Here is a 21,521-nt window from a genome sequence, read left to right as displayed (position 1 = left end):
GCTCTCCGCTACAAGCATGACCAAGGAATGTGAGCATCCTGGGTTCGGTAGGGCACCACAGAACGGAAATGCGGAATGGGACCGCGTGAAAGGAGGGTTGACTGTATATATAAATATGTTTTGTAATAAATGTATGTAGTAAGTACATACCGGTAACCTTTTTTCACAAATCCTAATGAAAACACCACAATTAGAATACGGTTTGCAAGGAAGCACCTGTTAGATAAATATTTAACACAGTCACACCACCGAGACGCAGGAACACTCCCACCAACCGATCGCCTCTGCAAGCACGTATAAATGAAAGAAAATACTTGCAGTGTGTTTTTTACAGTATATTATAAATAAATAAATAAAGCAATAACAGCAAACCCATTTCAAGTAAATGGAAAAATTTTACTCGACACCGACATTAGTTCCAGTTACTGAAACCAGCAGACGCTTCAGTGACGTAACTAGTGTTTACACTACACCAACGGGTAATATTTGATGACATTACTTGAAGTGAATTGGCCTTATTTTAAAAACCAAGGATGGTTTGTAAAGGACTACTGAGTCAGTGGGTAAGTGTTACATTTAGGAGGTACTGATTTATACAGCAAATAGAGCTCAAAAGCTACTTTTTAAATGGAAATTTGGGCCGTCTTATACTTGACATATATAGGCCGCGATATCACGGTACACAAAACAAGTATTTTATCTTTTGTGCAAAATATATGAGATTTACATTCAAAATATTCCCTGACCTGCAAGGAATCCAGAAATGTCAATTATATAATCTAACTTTTAGTCTAGTATTATTTATTACTAAACGTTAAAATCCTAGTGTTCACCCAATCATTTCTCAGAGGTAGGGCCAGTGAGCTGGGAGAGGGGAATAAGAGTCATTATTTGAATGGACATTAACCTGGCGACTGTATTTCTCTTAAATGTTAATTGTGTGATCATACCATCATAAATTTTAGATGTTATTTTTACTACAACATAGGTATTGTGTCGGAAAAATTAGGTTTGGGAGTCGGGCCAGTCTCTATTGGAATTATCCCATGTTCTGTTGTTCCATTTACAGATTTCACTTTCCACTACCCTGTGGGTTCAATTAACCACGTAATCGGGTACTACTGTACTGGGTGTCCCCGACTTCTAGAGCGTTCAAATTTAATGCCCGCTGATCTGAACAGGGTTAAACTTAAAATTTACAGTATTTTATTTACCTGATGACTTATTCTTTTGTCTTCAATTAAGTGATCTTTATGTGTATAAGAACTTAGGCTATGTTATATTGGGATTTTAACCACTGTTCAGCAAGCACAGTTTCTCCTCGACTTCGACGGGGTTCCGTCCACGACCAGGTAAATGCGTCGAATTAATTCATGTCACCGAAAAAGGCAAAATAATACATAGAAATTCTAAAATGGGTGTCTCTTTTCTTCTCAGCACCTGAGCTCTCACTTTTCGCTGCAGCCATTTTAAAGGAATTACAAATGAAAATTTTGTCAGTACACGGCACAATCACTAACGTCTGGACCTCGAAATCGTTATGTGAAAAATATTTTATACGACCATGGCCGTAGTATGTCCCGAAGTTGTTGAAGGCAATATATGATGAAAGTCGAGGAAGACTGCACAGTATGCACATAGCATGTGTTCCACCACGATGCAAAACCGACTGAAGAAATGTCCTCAGGAACGAACCAGTTACAACCGAGGAACCTCTGTATTTGAAACCTCTACATAAGACAGCCAAGAAAGTTTGCAAACCCAATAGACGATTCACAACTGCTTCATTTCTACACTAGAGTTGAGACCAATCCCAAATGACCGCGATTTTCTATACTGAAATGTTTCCAGTTAATGTAGTCTCCATGTATAATAGAAAATATGAGGAGCCCATGTGCATTCAGCTGACTAACATTAAAGGTAAGTGCTCAAATCACTATCCATTCCTCATTATTTATTACTTTCACTGTACTGTATCCATTCCTCATTATTTATTACTTTTACTGTACTATATTTCATTGTAGATTTTTATTTATTTTATTTTTTTTTATGTCGGACTTCGACCATTAGGACTTCTTACCTGGATTTGTCCCCTAACCCCGCCGTAAGTCGGGTCTAGCTATTCAGATAAGTTGTTATTGTTTTAAAATCTGGGTAAAGTTTGAATTGATTAGATCTCACAGGCTGTTCATTTCTGTCCTGGTTGTCATTAAATTATATGGCTGAAGGTAATTCAACCATATGAGACTGACAAGTTTTCTACTTGTATCCTGAATTCTTACTGGTCAAATGAAACAAGCATTGGATTGGGGGTTCTTCAGAATCCTGATTCAACTGTCCTGCTAAATAACACAAGCCCATTACAGTAGTTCTGCTATACTTAAATTTGTGTTCTTGTAAAAATATCGTGTTATAGAAAATAAGTAATAAAATAACAGGGTTTATGGAGAAAATAGGGTTAGGTGCAGATTACTCCAAATCGAAAAAAATTTAGTAGTTAGCTAACACAAAGGATGCTAAAGTCTAAATAAATGTTACATTCATATCTAATAATGAAATCATAGTAAATTTAACACTTTACCTTGAAAAAATATGGATGTAACTTGATGGGGAGAAGGGTGATTTTGAGGTTGATAACATCGAGCTTCTCTTCAAGTGTTATATCCTTTCTTTTCGATAATCACGGGAATTCTATCATCAGAACGCTTTTTGGAGATATTCTTCTTCCATATTCACAGTTAATACCACAAAATTGGAGAAATAGTAAGCAAAAATCGCGTTATAGCAAACAAAGCGTTAAGCGTATACAAATATTGTTCGAATTCAAAATCGCGTTAGAGCAAATTAGCGTTATCAAAACAGCGTTATATAGCAGAACTCATTGTACAATGACGAAGACTCAGTCAAGGGTGTGTTTAATGGTGGTGGATTTCAAAGATGAATGACTGAGTATTTGTAATGGTTAAAATTACTTCGAAATCCCAAAAAGATTAAACATGCATAACAAAAGCCTCATCACATGTTTCCTGATTCCCAATCCTATAAAATTTAAAAATTCAAACTCAAATCATTTTAATAGAATTGGGTACTGAAATGAAGTGAACTGCATGACTCAAACACATTATATTTGTTACAAATCTGTGGTTGCTCATTACAAAAACAAAATCACAAATTAATTTTACCTGCATTAGGTTTTGTATTCACTGTTTGAAAGCCGAGATGGTGTTAGATATGGGTATGCCACCACTGTAAATCCAACACATGTAGCTAGATCTAGAAAAAATTCAGATGATTATGAATCATACATAAAACATTTAACAAACACTAATATAGTAGGAAGCATATTTAATTGCACTGTACAGAATAAGGAATATACTGTATGATTAAAAGGAATAATGAAACAGAAATACATTAATACAGGATATAATGAAACAAATACTTTATGTAGGAGTAAAGATATTTGTTTTAGCTCATAAAATTCATACAAATTACCCGGCAGAATATAATTTACATTGCTGGAATTCTTACAATTTGATGATCATTTTGAATATAAACATCATAGATTTTGCATTAGACATACAAATTTTAGATATAATGTTTACTCTGAATAAATATGTTATCTTTTTGTGCAAAATATATGACATTTGTATTCAAAATATTCCCAGTTACAAGAAATCTAGCAATGTCAATTATATTATCTAACTTTAGTTTGAGGTATTATTTATTACTATACCTGCTTTTCCCCAAATATTTCTCAGAGAGGAAGAGCCAGGAGTGTAGTGTGTGAGAAGAGGGAGGGTAGTTCCATTATTTGGAATGGACATTAACTCAGCAACTGTATTTCTCTATTTCTCTTAAGTATTAATAGTGTGCATGTACCATCATAAAATTAAGATGTTATTTTTACTAGAACATAGGTATTGTGTTGGAAAAAGTGAGTTTGGGGAATCAGCTTGGTCTCTTATTTCATTTAATCCCATATGTTATGTTATTCACTTTACTTAGCTTTCTCACTTTCTGAGGTACCCTGTAGGTACATTAACACAGTAAAGTGAGGATTTAACTGTATATACATTTGGTCTAAGTTTATGACCTTACTTGACCTGACCTGTTGTTATGTCACCCATTTTGTTATACCTTTTGTTTGCAATGGAGATGGTGTGTGGATTAATGGATTCCATGATATCGATCTGACCTGATGTTATGTAAGTCACCCATTGTATATACCGTAATAGTCTACAACCCCCCTCGTTTATAGGTCTACCTGATTTTTACCAAGAAATCATTAATTTATGATATTCCTCGCTTATAGTTAGACCGTTTTTGAAAGTAATGGAACAACAAATCTTCCAAAAATGCTCGTCCTATAAACTGAGGTTTCGCGCCACCTGAAACACAGTGCAAGCAAATTGTTTACCACTTATTATTACGACACTTTACACTGAAACGCGGGTAGTTTCAAAATAATGGCATAACATTCAAATAATTATTCAAGTCAATTACGGTAACATCTTTGAACAGAAAGCGAAAGTCATTGTTTTAGCCACGATTTCTATCCCACTTTCCACTGTATTGACATAATTTCAGCAAAATATTACATTTCCGTGAATGCATTATATCAAGCACAGTATGAACAGAATACCATTGAAATAACAACTATTTTTAACCAAAACTATTAAAAACGAGTAATCTCTTCGAACATGGGAAGGTTAGGTAAAATCTTTTGTTTTTAGTCATGTATTTTATCCTATTTTTACATTGAAATACATCCAAGTTTCAGTAAAACTACCATTTATTTCCGAGAATATATTCATTCAGGCACAGTTAAGGTAAATATACATGTGATAAACAGTTTTTAACTGAAAACGATTCGAAAAAACACGGTACCCACTCTAGCCCTGTTCAAGGAAGACTGGGAGGAGCTGTTTGGTACTTAAAGAGACGATAACAGAAAATGATTTTGATGGATTTTAATGAAAATATTCAGAAAGACACCTGGCACAATAAAGGAAAGTGGCTGCTGAAGGCTTCGAGGACAGTGGCGAGGTGAGGAGCTAATTGAAAACACGACATGAGGCTGACCGAGGAGGATCTACAGGGGTTAGTAGACTCAGGCAAGGAAGAGGCAGGGAGAGGATGAGGAAGAGCACCAAGAAATAACGTTGGAGAAGTTGGGGGAGATGACCAGGATATTGAGGCACTGAAAAACCTGGCCTATAGTATGGACCCCTCCATGGTGAGTGCCCTGAAATTCATCTGAGGATGGATGACGTTTTGCATCCATAAAACATCATGGAAGGAATGAATGAAAGAAGCGACAACTCCCCGTACCGTCTTTGATCACCGAGAAGGAGAGATTTAACACCAATGCTGGCAGTGGGGAAGCAGCTGAATTACCATACGCCCCCACTTCACCACCAGTTATGGAATTGGTGACGATGAAACCCGATGACCCCGTTCTGTCGCCGAGATAGGAACTGTACAGTAAAGTGAAGTTTTTATCTCTTTTTTTTAAAAGCTTTTCTTTTACTACATACATTTTTTGATACGCAAAATGTACAACACAGTACAGTTCAGTACTGTACATAGGAAGTGGAGGTGCAGTTATTCACAAAACATTTATGACTTTGTTGTAGCCGACGGTATTATGGTGAGGAGGTGGAGGCCGGAGGGGCGAGTTGGGAAGAGTGGTGACCTGGGCCCAGGGGCAGGGGCGGAGATGCCAGCAGTACATTACGGGTGCTATCAATTGTTTTATAGCTATTTTGCATTTTATAGCCAAATACTCTAGAACTACGTTTTGTTACGAACCCGCCCAGTATATGATCTACCTACCCAGCACCACGACATAACGCCATCTAGGGACAAACCCAAGTATGACTACTCCAAGTTACCACTCGGGGTTTCCCTTCTCCATATCCTGAGTTGTTCAAGTACTCTCAAAGTACTTCTCGTCAGCTCCAGTTGATGAGTTCAGTTCACTCTGAAGTGACCACAGGATCACCTATCCTGGAAACCTCTGGCAAGTGACTACCCGTGCTACAATACTCAGCCTTACTGGTACGGCCATCTCAGCTCCGCACTTAGTATTTGTAATCTTATATTGCCTCCCCCGTCCACATATAGCAATGTTGTATGTTGTATAAATATGTAAATACTCTTAATGTTTGGTAGTATAGTTAAGGGTATATAGAAAGCTGAATATTTTGTTAAGGAATGATTGCACTTATTATACACAACAAAAACTACGCATCCTTTGTCTACCTTTATAGTCCGGTTGTAACTGTTTTTGTTATTGTAGCCTGTTGGGATCTAGGTAGACTTTTAACTATATTCATCCCCAACTCGCAACAAATGGCGACGTGACAGGACCTGACCTTAAATACCATACTTCCTTCCTCCATATAAACTCCTTGTTATTATTCCTCCAGTCACTTCTATTCACAATTACTTCCACGGTGGTTTAAAGTTTCCTTCATATGCGTATGCATATATTGGCATTATCGTACAGTAAGAGTGACAGGCATTAGTAATTAGTTCAGTGTCATAAGGCTTACACCATTTATACATTGGCAGATGAATCAATAGAAAGCTATTAGAGTCTGGGAGAATCCCGGAAGTGTTTAATGGCCTCACTCACAGAAGTGGCTGTTCCATAGACATAGTTTAGGGTGAAGTGATATCTTGGGATGCCCGCTCTACCAGGACCCCACAAACTAAAGCCTCAATATTGTTCTTCTCATTATCTCATTCGGTCCAATAATCCAAGTAACTCAAATTTGTTAATCCGGATCTTTATATTAATGCGTAACACGCCCTTCCTGTTTACTCAAGGGTTGTTAATAACGGATCTTTATATTAATGCGTAACACCTTCCCTGTTTACTCAAGGTTGTTAATCGGATCTTTATATTAATGCCCATAATACACCCTTCCTGTTTACTCAGGGTTGTTAATCCGGATCTTTATTTAATGCCGTATCGCCTTCTCTTTAAAGTCTCTTATCCTTATTTAAGATATTATCAGAAGAACAATATTCGCAAGTGTAATTTCCTAGGTATAACTTGGGTAGTTTCGGGACTCTCTGGTTATCCACTGCCGTGATATTTTCTGGGTAATCCACTATCTTATCTTTTGACCGATAATTTATCTACTGTAGGTTTACTAAGTAGCGCACCTCAGGATTTGTTAGCTTGGTAGTCCTGGAAGTGGAAGAGCAAGATACCAAATTACATCTTGAAGCATGTGGAGGCGTGGAGAGGTTAATTTAGAGGCGCGTGGCTGAGCGCTGGCTGATCATGTCGCCTTGCTGGTGGAGTCACTGTGCAGTAGGGAACGTGGCACTTTCCGACTATATTAGGTCCTCCTCTGATGATAACCTTGAGGGCGTGAGTGGTAGGTCGAAAGGTCCACACCTACCCCTGATGCAACTAAGTTTATTGTTCTTACTGTATAAACCCAGGCCATACAAGTTCAGTCTTGTAAACACCCAAAGTGTCGAACTGCTAAAAGTAGTTCCCTGGATCCAAATCAAGACCATGCAATGTGAAGAGGCCCATCAGGATCTCTTCTCTTCACATTCACCTATGAGGAAAAATTTCAATCATAGAGTCTCATTCTTTCTATTCGTATACTTAATGCAGGAACAGCACAATCTATCTTCCTGTTTAGCGTCATTCCTGATATATCTACCGCATTACAATAGGGAGTGTTCTCAATTTCAGAATCTCTCATCCCTTCTACCTATCCCTTAGCTAAAGTGCACCTCAAATGTCCCTTGATTACTGGGGAAGTGCAAATAGCCATTAGGAAAAAGATCCAATGCCTGTGGCATTCATTTATTATTAAGGTAATGGCTTTGCAGGGAATCTAGTGGTTCCCAACATAAGACAGTCGACTCTCCCTTACATCGACTCTCCATACCTGTCAACTCCACCACTGACCTTAAAAAACTATTCCTCACCTTTTTCCCATCTTGTGCTGTCACCGGTCAGAGTTTCGAAATGGGCCCTCTTCATCTAAACCACCTCCAATATCTTCCCTACCCACAGACGATCTGTACAATAAGACCATTAGTAAGGATGAGCTCATTTAAACCCAACAATCTGATCCATCTGTGTTCAAACAGGTGATGAAAAGACCTCTCGTGGACCATTGTACATCTTCAGCTTACCCCACCGTCCACAAGGTTGCTTGAGCAGTTCCATCAAAAACTTTCAAATCAATACTAATAAACTATCTCCCTCAACTATATAGTCCATACTCCATCGACGAAAAAGATTTACAACTTGTTCACATTAATCTCATGAAACTTTAACATTCCAGCAGTCAGAGAGAGACATCCCAGAGGCTATAAAAATAACCTGTATTGAATATCTGGTTTTGTCAGGGGGCGGAGCGAGACAGATGACATGGACCAATTGGAGAATTTAACTTCCCTCTACCTAAAGAAAACCACTGCTAACAGTCACATACTCAACAACTTGGATGAGTATTTTTGTTTGATCCATCTCAAAGCCTTCCTTGCCTCAAGCCTGTAGTCCACCCCCTGACTACCGCCCTTCACATCAGCTAAGCGGTGGGTGTGGGATGGCTGTGCTCCTAGCCCAACCACTGATGTCCTTCACCCTTGGCATACTACTCCCTAAGTTGAAAAACATCAGACCAACTACTCGACCATAGAAAGGAGGCCCGCTCTGGTGTTGGCACAATAAGAAGTTTGATCTACCTCTAGTCTTAAACAACCTAGTCTTCAAAGCATAACCCCACTCACATTCATCCAACCAACAAGACCTCCAACCCAGCGAATGATCAGCTGGGCTCCCTCTCACCAACCTATAATCTACAAGTCCGGCACATAAGGGGTGGACAACCTGATGCAGACTCCTTATCCCGAGCTCCAGTGGAAATGCAGCAGCTACTCTCCAGGCCGCACCAGGTGATCACCTCCTTGGCGCCCTGCGCTACAGAGGTCTTTGGAGGGTGTGTTACTGAACCACCACCAATTGTCATGATCTACCTCAGCACCACAGCAACGCCATCTAGGGATGAAACCGGTATGACTACTCTTAGTTACCACTCCGGGTTCCTCCTCACACCTCCTGGTTGTTCGTCACCTCCTCAAAGTCTTCTTACGTCAGCTCCAGTTCGATGAGAGTTCAGTTCACTCTTAGGAAGTGACCACAGGATCACCTATCCTGGAAACCTCTGGCACAGTGACTACCTACCTACTCAGCCTTGCACAAATCGGCCATCTCAGCTCCGCCTTAAGTATCTGTAATCTTATATTGCCTCCCACGTCCACATGATTTAGAATTTGTATGTTGTATAAATATGTATATATAATGTTTAGGTTAAGTATGGTTAAGGGTAAATTATGAAAGCTGAATATTTTGTTAAAGGAATTTATGGTACTTTTTATACACAACTACTTCATCCTTTGTCTACCCTTTTATAGTCCGATTGTCTTTGTTTTTTTTTGTTGTTGCCTGTTGGGATCTGGGTAGACTTTTAACTATATTCTAAATCCCCACCTCGTAACAGTTTCAACAAAACTACCATTTATTTCTGAGAACATGGAAATGTAATATTTTTGCTGAAATGATGTCATTACAGTGGAAAGTAGCGAAAGCAATGACTTTCTCTTTCTTTAAGTTCAAAGATGTTTCCGTGTACTTTTAGAATGGTTTTCAGTTGTGGGATTATAAGGCTAATGATAGGATAGAATATTATTGTAATACAGTAAAAGTACAGTACAACAGTTTTTAACTGAAACCATTAAGCGATTACGTTAAATCTTTTAGAACTAGCGAAAGTCATTGTTTCATAATTTTATCACTTCCACTGTACAGTATTATATCGTCATTTCAGCCAAATATTACATTTCTGAGAATATATTCATTCAATCACAGTTAAGGTAAAATATACTTGTGATGTAATATTTTAATAATCTTGGTATAGTAGTTTTCTTTTTATAAATTAATTAACAAAGATTGATGTTTCAAATGTAATGAACAAAATTTATGTACAGTATCTATAAATAAACTTTAACAGATGAATACTTTGTTTTATCGTCCTGTGTATACCATACCATGCATTTGGCTACTTTGGGCTAGCTATGATGGCCGAAGAGACTGCCCTGGCGACTGTGCCCGACACCCACAGCTGGTGTGGTGCGTTGAGTGCGTGTTTCCATTGCTTACTGGTAGTTACTGGTAAATATTTTTCAACCCTAACAAAACTATTACCCTTTTAGAGGTGACCCCCAATTTTTTGCAAAATAATTTGGTCTTAAAAACTTCGAACTACACACAGGTATATCTGATAAATAAGGACATGGGGCCAAAGTTTTGGGAGAAAAGTACACGGATTTTAACATTCACGGGTATCTCTGTTACCTAACCCCGCATATGTTAGAGGCCGACATACACTGTTTTAACCCAAACATTTCTCTGGTAGGGAGGTGGGGGTAGGGAGGTGGGGGTAGGGAGGAGTGACCCAGCCGGCGTGGGAAGAGGCGGAGGTGGGGTATTTTGATTGACATATAGTGTCTGGGTGAATAATAATTTGTTTATATACTGAAGATATTTGTTTTTAGCTCATAAAATTCATACAAATGCGGACAGAATATAACTTATATTGCAGGAATTCTTATAAGATTTTGATTATTTTAAATATAAACATCATGGAATTTGCATTAAACATACAAATTTTAGATCTAATTTAAATTTTGATTAAGCAAAAATTTGTCTTTTTGTGCAAAATATACTGACATTCATATTCAAAATATATTCCTGGCCTTGCAAGAATCCAGCAATGTTAATTATATTATCCTAACTTTAGTTGAGATATTATTTATTACTATACACTTAAAATCTAGTGTATTCACCCAAACAATTCTCCAGAGAGGCCAGCCCGGCGTGGGAAGAGGAGTGAGTCCATTATTTGAATGGACATTAACCTGGCGACTGTATTTCTCTTAAATATTGTGCGTGCATACCATCATAAAATTAAGATGTTAGCTTTACTACCTAGCGATTAGGTATTATGATGATATTATATAGGAAAAAAGTGGAGTTTGGAATTGACCCAGTCTCATTTCAATTAATCCCATATGTTCTGTTATTCCTTTTTCGGTTTCTCGTTTTAGGCGCACAACCATGAGTTCAATTGACCCGCGTAGTCGAGGATATAACTGTACTGTATATAATATATATACACCCTTACTCTTAAATCACTATTGTAATGTGATACAGGTGATTAATTTTTTATCCCGTGCAAAATATATGACATTCAATCAAACTATTAAGCTGTTTGCAGAGTTCCAGGAATGCAAATTATATTCTCTTTAGTCTGAGATATTATTTAAAATATAAGCCAGAGAGAGAGAGAAGCAGAGAGAGGCGAGAGGCTGACAGAGCGAGAGAGAGAGGCGAGAGGCGGAGAGAGCCAGAGGCCGAGAGGCGAGAGAGGCAGAGGCCGAGGCCGGAGGCGGAGAGGCGAGAGGCCGGGAGGCGAGCGAGAGTATCGTTTGACAGTTGGTCTAGTAAGTATTTATTTGTTTATGTAGATTGAGTTTTTGTTTTTTGCTTATAAAATTTCATATAGTGACTGGGAGAATATAATTTACATGAATTATAAGATAGTGTTAATTTGAATGTAAACATGCAATAGTTTACTAGACTAAATTTAGTAATCATTTTGTACATTATTTTACATGTACATACAGCTTTGCCCTTAGGACAGTGTATGCATGTACTGTAAATGCGTTTCAAAAATGAATAAGTTACATACAGTGGTCCTCGGTTAACAAAAATCCAATCGAGAAGGTTGCTTTCGCTAACCAAAAAACTTCGTTAACTGAAACCATTGTTTCAATAGGTTTTTAGATTGATGGTTCAGCTCTTGCCTAAATTCAACAAAAACAGTGAAAATACACTTACTTTTGAGGTGTGTATGTGAAGGCTCCTGGATGATGATGATGATGATGATGGGACATAGAATGGGGTGGAGGAGAAGTTGAAAGGTATTGGGGAGAAGTCACCCATGGCGCCATTTCACCATAAAAATTTAGTTCTCTTGGTGTAATTCAAGATTATTTCTTTAAATCAACACTGCACTGCATTATATATTGTCAATATGTAAAATAATTTCAAAATGACCAATAATTTGCTTGTAAACACAGAAAAAAAAAGCGTTTAGGTTAAGAGAGTCTCAAGCAAGATGTTACCTCCAGTGAAAGATATAGAGATTGGCGCCTGTTTGCTGTGTTCTTGCCAGGCTGGATGTGACATGAAACTAGTTTTCCTTTACCTTCAGTTATGTTCAACAATTGTTAAAATGACAAAAAAATTTAATATAAAACTTTAAAATTATTGAATAGTATAAACTTCTTGATATTTACTAAAGGGTAAGAATTTAAGCCCTAACCGATTACCGTGTTGGCGGACTAATACTACAGCTGGTGGACACGCCAAATGCAAGCTAAAACATGTGGAGATTAAACAAGTAGAAACTTCGTGAATCGAGTTGCTCGTTAACTGAAGTTAAGAACCTTATGGAAGGTAACTTCGTTAACGAAATCCACGTTAACCGGCGCTTCGTTAACCGGAACCACTGTATATCGATCCAAAATAATAGTTGAAAAACTTAATGTAGACAGAGCTTGGATGGCTAAATTTTAGAATGACCAATAATTTTAATATAAAAATGCACAAATGTTAAGAACACAATTTTCATGATATTTACTCACTGGAAACGAATGTAAACATAGAACAGATTACTGAATTGGCAGACTAGCCCATCAGCTCATGCTCACAACAAAGCGTGTTTTTTAAAAGGATGTCGTTAATCAAATTTTTGTTTGTAAACGAATTGAAGATTCTTATGAAAGGTATTCATGAACAATTTCGTTAACGAACCATTCATTAACTGAGGACCACTGTATACATTTCTTTGTACATGATAAAATATACCCCCACACCCTCGGTCAGCAAATGTAATAAGCGAATTTGGCTATTACGGCCAGTGTTGAGAATCTAGCCCCCACACATTTAAGGGCATGCTGTAATTGATTTTCATGTCAAATAATTTTTTTAACATACAGCAAAAGTCCAAAATCCAGATGCCAATCAGGACCACCGAGAATCCGAACTTTTAAAAGATTTTTTTTTTTTAGCGGGCTTTTGTGTGTATGTGCTGCGTGGCGCCACAGCTGCACAGCGACAACAAGCGACCACGTGGTCGCCACTTAGCGAGCAATCAAGCTGTGACAACATACACGTATATACTGCGTCTATAACCCCTCGTTTTATTAGTTGACCCTGATTTTTGACCAAGAAATCGTTAATTTATGATATTCCTCGTTTATAGTTGACCCACGTTTTTGAGGTAATGGAACAACAAAACCTTCAGTAAAAACGCTCTCGTCCTATAAACTGAGGCTCGCGTGCTGAAACACAAGTGCTGAAGGCAAATTGTTTACCATTATTATTGGTCGACACTTTACACTGAAGCAGATGGTTTCCAACAAAATATTTGTATATTTCCATTCAAGTATTTATTCAAGTCAATTAGGAGGAATATTATTGAAATACAACAGTTTTTAACTAAACCATTGGCGATCACATCTTTTGAGCAGCAGTCATTGTTTTTGTCACCGATTTTATCCGCTTTCCACTGTAATCACGTACATTCAGCAAAAAAAAATTACATTTCCTTGAATGCATTATATCAAGCACAGTATGAATAGAATACCATTGTAATATAACAATATTTTGAGTCCTACTCTTTCCATTTGCAGAGTACTGTACAAGCCCATAATAATGGCTCCTAAAGTAGATAAACTTCATTGTGTGAAGAGAAAAGAAGAACACGTTGAAATTGGTGACAAACTTGAAATAATTAAGAAACTAGAACGTGGTGTGAGCAATACTGTTCTAATGGAAACATCGACATTGGAAAGTCTACAATTTATGATATATAAAAGGCAAAGAATAAAATTTAGATTCACAGCTTTTCATTAAAACTGCTCGTTTTGATAAATGAAGCATGCTATATTTGCTAATGAATAAACTATCAAAATGTACCTGTTATTATTCATAAATTTAATTTTAAAAGTACTGCCGAAAATCGGAAAATCGAAAATCCAGACCGATAATCCCCCAAGCAGTCCGGTTTTTGGACTTCTATGTAATAATTACATATGTGTGCATTTAAACTGAGTATTCATTTAATCCCATCTTTACTGACATGGAATTTCTTAAATTGAGAACTATTTGAATATTTTAGTATAAATCAGATAACTCCGATATTTAACTCTTGTTTTGTTGGTACAAAACTTACCAATTGCTAACTGCTCAAATCATTACCTGCATTATCTTGTCTGAACAACAAAGAAAAAAGTACTATACTCAAAATATCTTATTAAAATATGTCATAGTCCTTATAACAGCAGGTGATATCCTTAGTGGTACAGTGATCCTCGTTAACGAGTTACCTTCCATAAGATTCTTAACTTCGGTTAACGAGCAACTCGATTCACGAGTTTTTACGGCACGAACCTCAACATGTTTGCTTGCATTTATGTCCACCAGCTGTAGTATTAGTCCGCCAACAGTAATCGGTTTTAGGCTTAAATTCTTACTATTTTAGTAGTAAATATCAAAGTTTATACTATTCAATAATTTTAAAAGTTTAATATAGTATTTTTTTTGTCATTTTAACAATTTTGGAAATAACTGAAGGTAAGAAACTAGTTTCATCTCGCCATCCAGCCCTGGCAAACAAGCAAACAGGCGCCAATCTCTATCTTTTCAGTGAGGTAACATCTTGCTTGAAACTCTTTAACCTTAAACTTTTGTGTTTACAAGCACAATTATCATTCCGAAATTTATTTTACATATTGACAAATATAATGCAGTGCAGTGTTGATTTAAAGAAAATAATCTTGAATTACACCAAGAAAACTAAAATTTTATAGGTGAATGGCACCATGGGGTGATTCTTCCACCCCTAATGCTTCCTCCACCCGTATTCTAATTCCCCACTCATATCATCATCCAGGAGCCATACACACCTCAAAGTAAGTACTTTTCTACATTTGTTGAATTTAGAAAATTCAGAGCTGGAACCAATTACCAAAACCCATTGAAACAATGGTTTAACCAAGTTTTTTTCTAGACGAGTACATGCTGGAATGGATTGCTAGCTGAGAGGCTGTACAGAAAAGAAAGCAACAAGTTAAAACCAGTTTATGTCAAATACAGTCCATATTTTACTTAATGACTAATTGGTACCAAAAAACGGTCAAAGTGAAAATCGTTACTGTAGAGAGAATAAGCTAAATGTCAATGTATCAGCCTCGACACTTTCTTATAACCCCACAAAACAACCATCATTCATTGACACACACATTAATACTGCGTACAGTTAATATCTAATAATAGCTAAACTTTAACACTTATTGAACTGCTTAATGAGACTGTTTGCTGTCATCTGAGGCATGGGAGTGGTGCTACCTCCATGACTACTCACACTGCTACCTGCTTCAGCACCACCACCAACTGATCCTTCCAGTCTCAATGCCATCAAACAGATCACACACAGGTAACTTAACTTTATCAACAACAGTGCGTATAGGTTACACCACACGTCTGATCAAAAAAAACCCCGCCATGACATCAAGATGGCCCAGAGTGACTATCAACTTACGCATTGATTAAGGAAATGCAGTTGTTAGGTTGAGGTACATTTATTACTGTCATATTGGTAAACTGTAATATGAAACCTGTTAAAGTGTAGTATGTACTGTACTGATAAAAACAATGGGATACAGTATTATAAATCTCTGCTGTATACTGGTGGGATAAAGGTGATACCTAGTTTATGCTGCTGCAGGTGAGGATAAGCTGAAATTACTTCATAGTCAGAGATAAAGAACTCACAGTCACTAAAACAGGAAGCACTTTACAGTCAAAAAGAAAAAAAGTACAATGTGAACGTTAATGATGTCCTCTCACTGTAAAGTCAAGAAAACAACACTCAACTGAAGACTGATAGACATTGTTCTACTCTACACACACATGTAACCAAGAATAAACAATGGCTGGATTAGTTCAACAGGTACAATGAGGCAGCGTGCGGTAGATGACTTGCCCAGTTGATAAATGAAGTGAGTGATGCCTTGTGGTGTAATGGCAGCATTCTCGCCTTGCAAGAGCGGACCTGAGTTCAATCCCCAGCAGGGTGAAACTATGGCCAAGTTTCTTACGCCATTTGCCTCTCTGTCTACCCACCAGTAATTGGGGACCTGATGTTAATCGATTTGTGGATTTATTCTACACAATGCAGTTGAGAGCTGTCCAGTCTTCTGACTATTCCTGGATACTAACATGCAACTGCTATCCTGGTGTGGTCTGTCATGCACAGTTTCTAAATCTTCAACAAATTCATGCCTAGGTCTTGCTATCATCCTCACAACCTATACAAACCATTATTATTATTATGAAGACTTAATGAGTTGGCCAGATGATAAATATTGTTAAATAGATATTTGTGTACACTACAAATAGGAAGTGGTCTTAATATATCAACATCATTAATGCGATTATCGAGATTGGGGATTGTAAATAGGGTTTAATCTACTGCTGGATCAAAGTAAACTACTGATTAAACAGCTACTTCAACAGAACTAACAGTAAAAATCCAGTGGGTGAGGGAGCAACCCTTTGATCTGAAAGTGCCCTATAAAAGGGTGTGCCCTATGAAGATGAATTAGAAGCATGTAGCTCTTTCCAATATTTTTTTGCAACACCAGAAAGTAATCTTCCAAGACCCCATTAATGCCCTCCCCATTGTCAGATCTCAATGGTGATAATTGTCACTTGCATACTCATCAATGACCACTTTTGACTTGTCACTGACAGCCCTCACACTGCCTAATGCCTTCAATGTTGAATGAATCCAAAGCACGATGACCATCACTACAATGTCATTAATTGATCAAATCCATGATACAGTGGCACTACTTTTTGTACAAGCCACCATCACCAACATCAACACACCAACAACACCACCAACATTCAACACCATCAACAACAGCACTCACCATAACCAACAACACCAACCACCACACCAACAATCAACAGCCTCACTATAACCAACACCACCAACCACCACCAACAACACCAACACCACCACCAACAACACCAACACCACCATCAACAACAACAACCACCATAACCAACAACACCACCACCACCAACAGACACTCAACATCACCACCACCACCAGTCAACAACAACAACACTGAACACCACCACCAACACCAACACCAACAACACCAACAACACCACCATCCCAACACCAACACCACCAACAACACCAACACCGCCATCAATCAACAACAACATCATCATCACACCACCAACAACAACACTAATACTGCCACCACCAACAACAACACTAATACCGCCACCACCAACAACAACAACAACGGCCAACACCATCAACACCATCATCATCAACACTAACACCACCAACACTACCACCAACAACAACACTACTATCAAACACTAAATACCACCACCAACAACAACACTCAATACCACCACCAACAACAATTAACATCACAACACCAACAACAACAACAACAACACCACCACCAACAACAACAACACTCACCACCAACAACAACACTAATACCGCCACCACCAACAACAACACCATCACCACAACAACAACAAACACCACCACCACCACCAACAACAACAACAACAACAACAACACCACCACCACCACCAACAACAACAACACCAACACCAACAACACCAATACCGCCACCACCAACAACACTAACAACAACAACACCAAGCACCACCAACAACAACAACAACACCACCACCACCACCAACAACAACAATGACCACCACCACCACCAACAACAACAACAACAACAACAACACCACCAACAACAACAACACCAACAACACTAATATCACACCACAACAACACTAATACCACCAACAACACTACCGCTACCACCAACAACAATATCATCACCACCAACAACAACACTCAATACCGCCACCAATTAACAACAACACCAACACTGCCACCACCAACAACAACACTATCATCACACCACCAACAACACCATCATCACACCATCAACAACAACACCAATATCACACCACCAACAACAACACTAACACCACCAACAACAACACTAATACCGCCACTAACCAACAACAACACCACCAACAACAACACTAATAATCAACAATAACACTAATACTGCCATCATCACCAACACTATCACCACCACCAACAACACCACCACCACCACCAACAACACCATCAACACCAGCCATCAACAACAACATCATCACCACCACCAACAACAAACACTACCACCACCACCAACAACATTTCATTACCGCACCTAACCAACAATAACACTAACAACACCAATTAACAACAACAACACTAATACCGCTAATTAATTAACAATAACACCAATACCGCCACCAATTAACACTCATCATCACAATTACCAACAACACTCAATACTGCCACCACCAACAACAACACTACCGCCACCACCAACAAATAACACTAATACCGCCACCACCAACAACACTAACCATCACCACCACCAACAACACCAACCACCACCACCACCAACAACAACAACACCAACACCACCAACAACCACCATCAACAACACCACCACCACCACCACCAACATCAGCGAAACAACAACACTCACCACCACCACCAACAACAACAACACCGCCACCAACACCAACAACAACACCAATACTGCCACCACCAACAACAACAACAACACTCAACACCACCACCAAACTCACCATCAACAACAACAACACACTCACCACCACCACCAACAACAACAACAACAACAACACCAACAACACCATCAACAACAAACATCACCACCACCACCAACAACAACAACAACAACATACCACCACCAACAACAACAACACCAACCACCAACAACAACAACACCAACAACCGCCAACCACCAACAAACAACACCATCACCGCCAACCACCAACACCAACGCCACCACCAACAACAACACCATCACCACCAACAACAACACCACCATCACCACCACCAACAACAACAACAACACCAACACCACCAAACTCACCACTACCAACAACAACACCACCACCACCAATCAATGAACAACAACACCAACACCACCACCAACAACAACACACCACCAACAACAACAACACTGACCATAACCAACATCACCAACACCACCAACAAAAGCACCAACACCACCACCACCAACAACAACACCAACACCACCAACAACAACAACCACCACCTAACACCACCAACAACAACACTCAAACACCACCAACAACAACAACCACCACCACCAACAACAAACCACCACCACCAACAACAACAACAACGACCAACACCAACAACACCACTAACAACACCCACCACCACCAACAACAACAACAACACCAACACCAACAACAACACAACCACCACCACCACCACCAACAACACCAACACCAACAACACTTGCACACCACTAACAACACTACCACCACCAACGACAAACCACCACCTAACACCACCAACAACAACACCAACACCAACAACAACACACCAACAACACCACCACCACCACCGAACAAACAGCACTAACACCACCAACAACAACACCAACACCACCAACAACACAACCACCACCAACAACACAACCACCACCAACACCACCAACAACAACACCAACACCACCCAACAACAACAGCCAACCACCACCACCAACAACACAACCACCACCTAACACCACCAACAACAACACCAACACCAACAACAACACAACCACCAACAACAACACAACCACCAATTTAACACCACCAACAACACATTTAACACCACCAACAACAACACAACGCCACTACCACCAACAGTCACAACCACCACCTAACACCAACAACACAACCGCACCACCACCATCAACACAACCACCACTAACACCACTAACAACAACAATTAACGCTACAACAACACAACCACCACTAACAACAACACACAACCATACCCAACACCACCAACAACAAGACGCAACACCAACAACAACTACCACCACCAACAACAACCACCACCCAACACCACCAACAACAACACCAAACAACAACACCACCACCACCACCAACAACACCACCACCAACAACAACACTACAAGCACCAACACAACACCACCACCACCAACAACACTAACACACCACAACAACAAACACCTAACACCACCAACAACACTCAACACCACCAACAACACAAACCACCACCAACAACAACACAACCACCACCTAACACCAACAAATACCAACACCACCAACAACAACACCAACACCACCAACAACAACACCACCAACAACAACACAACCACCAATTTAACACCACCAACAACAACACCAACACCACCAACAACAATACAACCACTCCACCTAACCACCAACAACAACACCAACAATCAACCACCAAACAACAACACCAACCAACCACCAACAACAACACCACCACCACACCAAACCAACCACCAACAACGCCACCACCACCAACAACAACATCAACACCATCACCATCAACAACAACACTTACCACCACCAAAACTCACTACCAACAACTACCACCACCACCCACAACAACACTCAACACCACCAACAACAACACTCACAACCAACAACAACACCAACACCACCACCAACACCAACAACCACCACCAACAACAACAACAACAACACCAACCACCACTACCACCAACACACACACCACCAACAACAATACCACCAACAACATCCAACATCACCAACAACAAACCACTAACCTAACACCAACAACAACACCTAACACCAACAACAACAACACAACCACCACCACCAACAACACCAACACCAACAACAACACAACCACCACCAACAACACAACGCCAACCACCTAACACCATCAACACCACCACCACCAACAACAACACCCACCAATCAACAACATCACCACCAACCAACAACAACACTCAACACCACCAACAACAACAAATATTACTACCACCAACACAACCATTCACCACCACCACCACCAAACAACAACAACAACAACACCAACAATAAACCAACAACAACAACGTTTCACCAACCAACAACAACATTCAACATCACCAACAACAACAACACCATCACCACCATCAACAACAACACTCAACACCACCACCACCAACAACAACACTCAACACCACCACCACCAACAACAACAACACCAACACCACGGCCAACACCAAACACCAGCAACTAATCAACAGCAACACTAGCACAACCACCAGCAGCACTAACACCACCAACAACAACACTAACCCACCACCAACAACAACACTCACCACCACCAGCACCACACCACACCAACAACAACAACAACACTCACCACCACCACTCACCACCATCAACAACAACATCACCACCACCAACAACA

The 21,521-nt window shown here is 39.3% G+C and overlaps 1 protein-coding gene across 1 annotated transcript in view; it reads right to left on the bottom strand.

Annotated features, from left to right (window-relative positions):
• The window catches only part of LOC121875060 (ATP-binding cassette sub-family D member 3-like), a 14,484-nt gene extending 11,210 nt beyond the window's left edge, over nucleotides 1-3,274 (bottom strand). Inside the window, exon 1 of the mRNA XM_042379408.1 lies at nucleotides 3,183-3,274. Within this exon, the coding sequence (XP_042235342.1) occupies nucleotides 3,183-3,188 (6 nt within the window). The 5' untranslated portion in view covers nucleotides 3,189-3,274. The remainder of the gene's footprint in view (nucleotides 1-3,182) is intronic.
• Nucleotides 3,275-21,521: the final 18,247 nt, after the last annotated feature.

This window comes from Homarus americanus, unplaced genomic scaffold (assembly GCF_018991925.1).
Source record: "Homarus americanus isolate GMGI-L3 unplaced genomic scaffold, GMGI_Hamer_2.0 scaffold40476, whole genome shotgun sequence".
Taxonomy (NCBI): Eukaryota; Metazoa; Arthropoda; class Malacostraca; order Decapoda; family Nephropidae; genus Homarus; species Homarus americanus.
The sequence above is the reverse complement of the archived record's forward strand: the minus strand, read 5'-3'. Positions and strand labels throughout refer to the sequence as shown.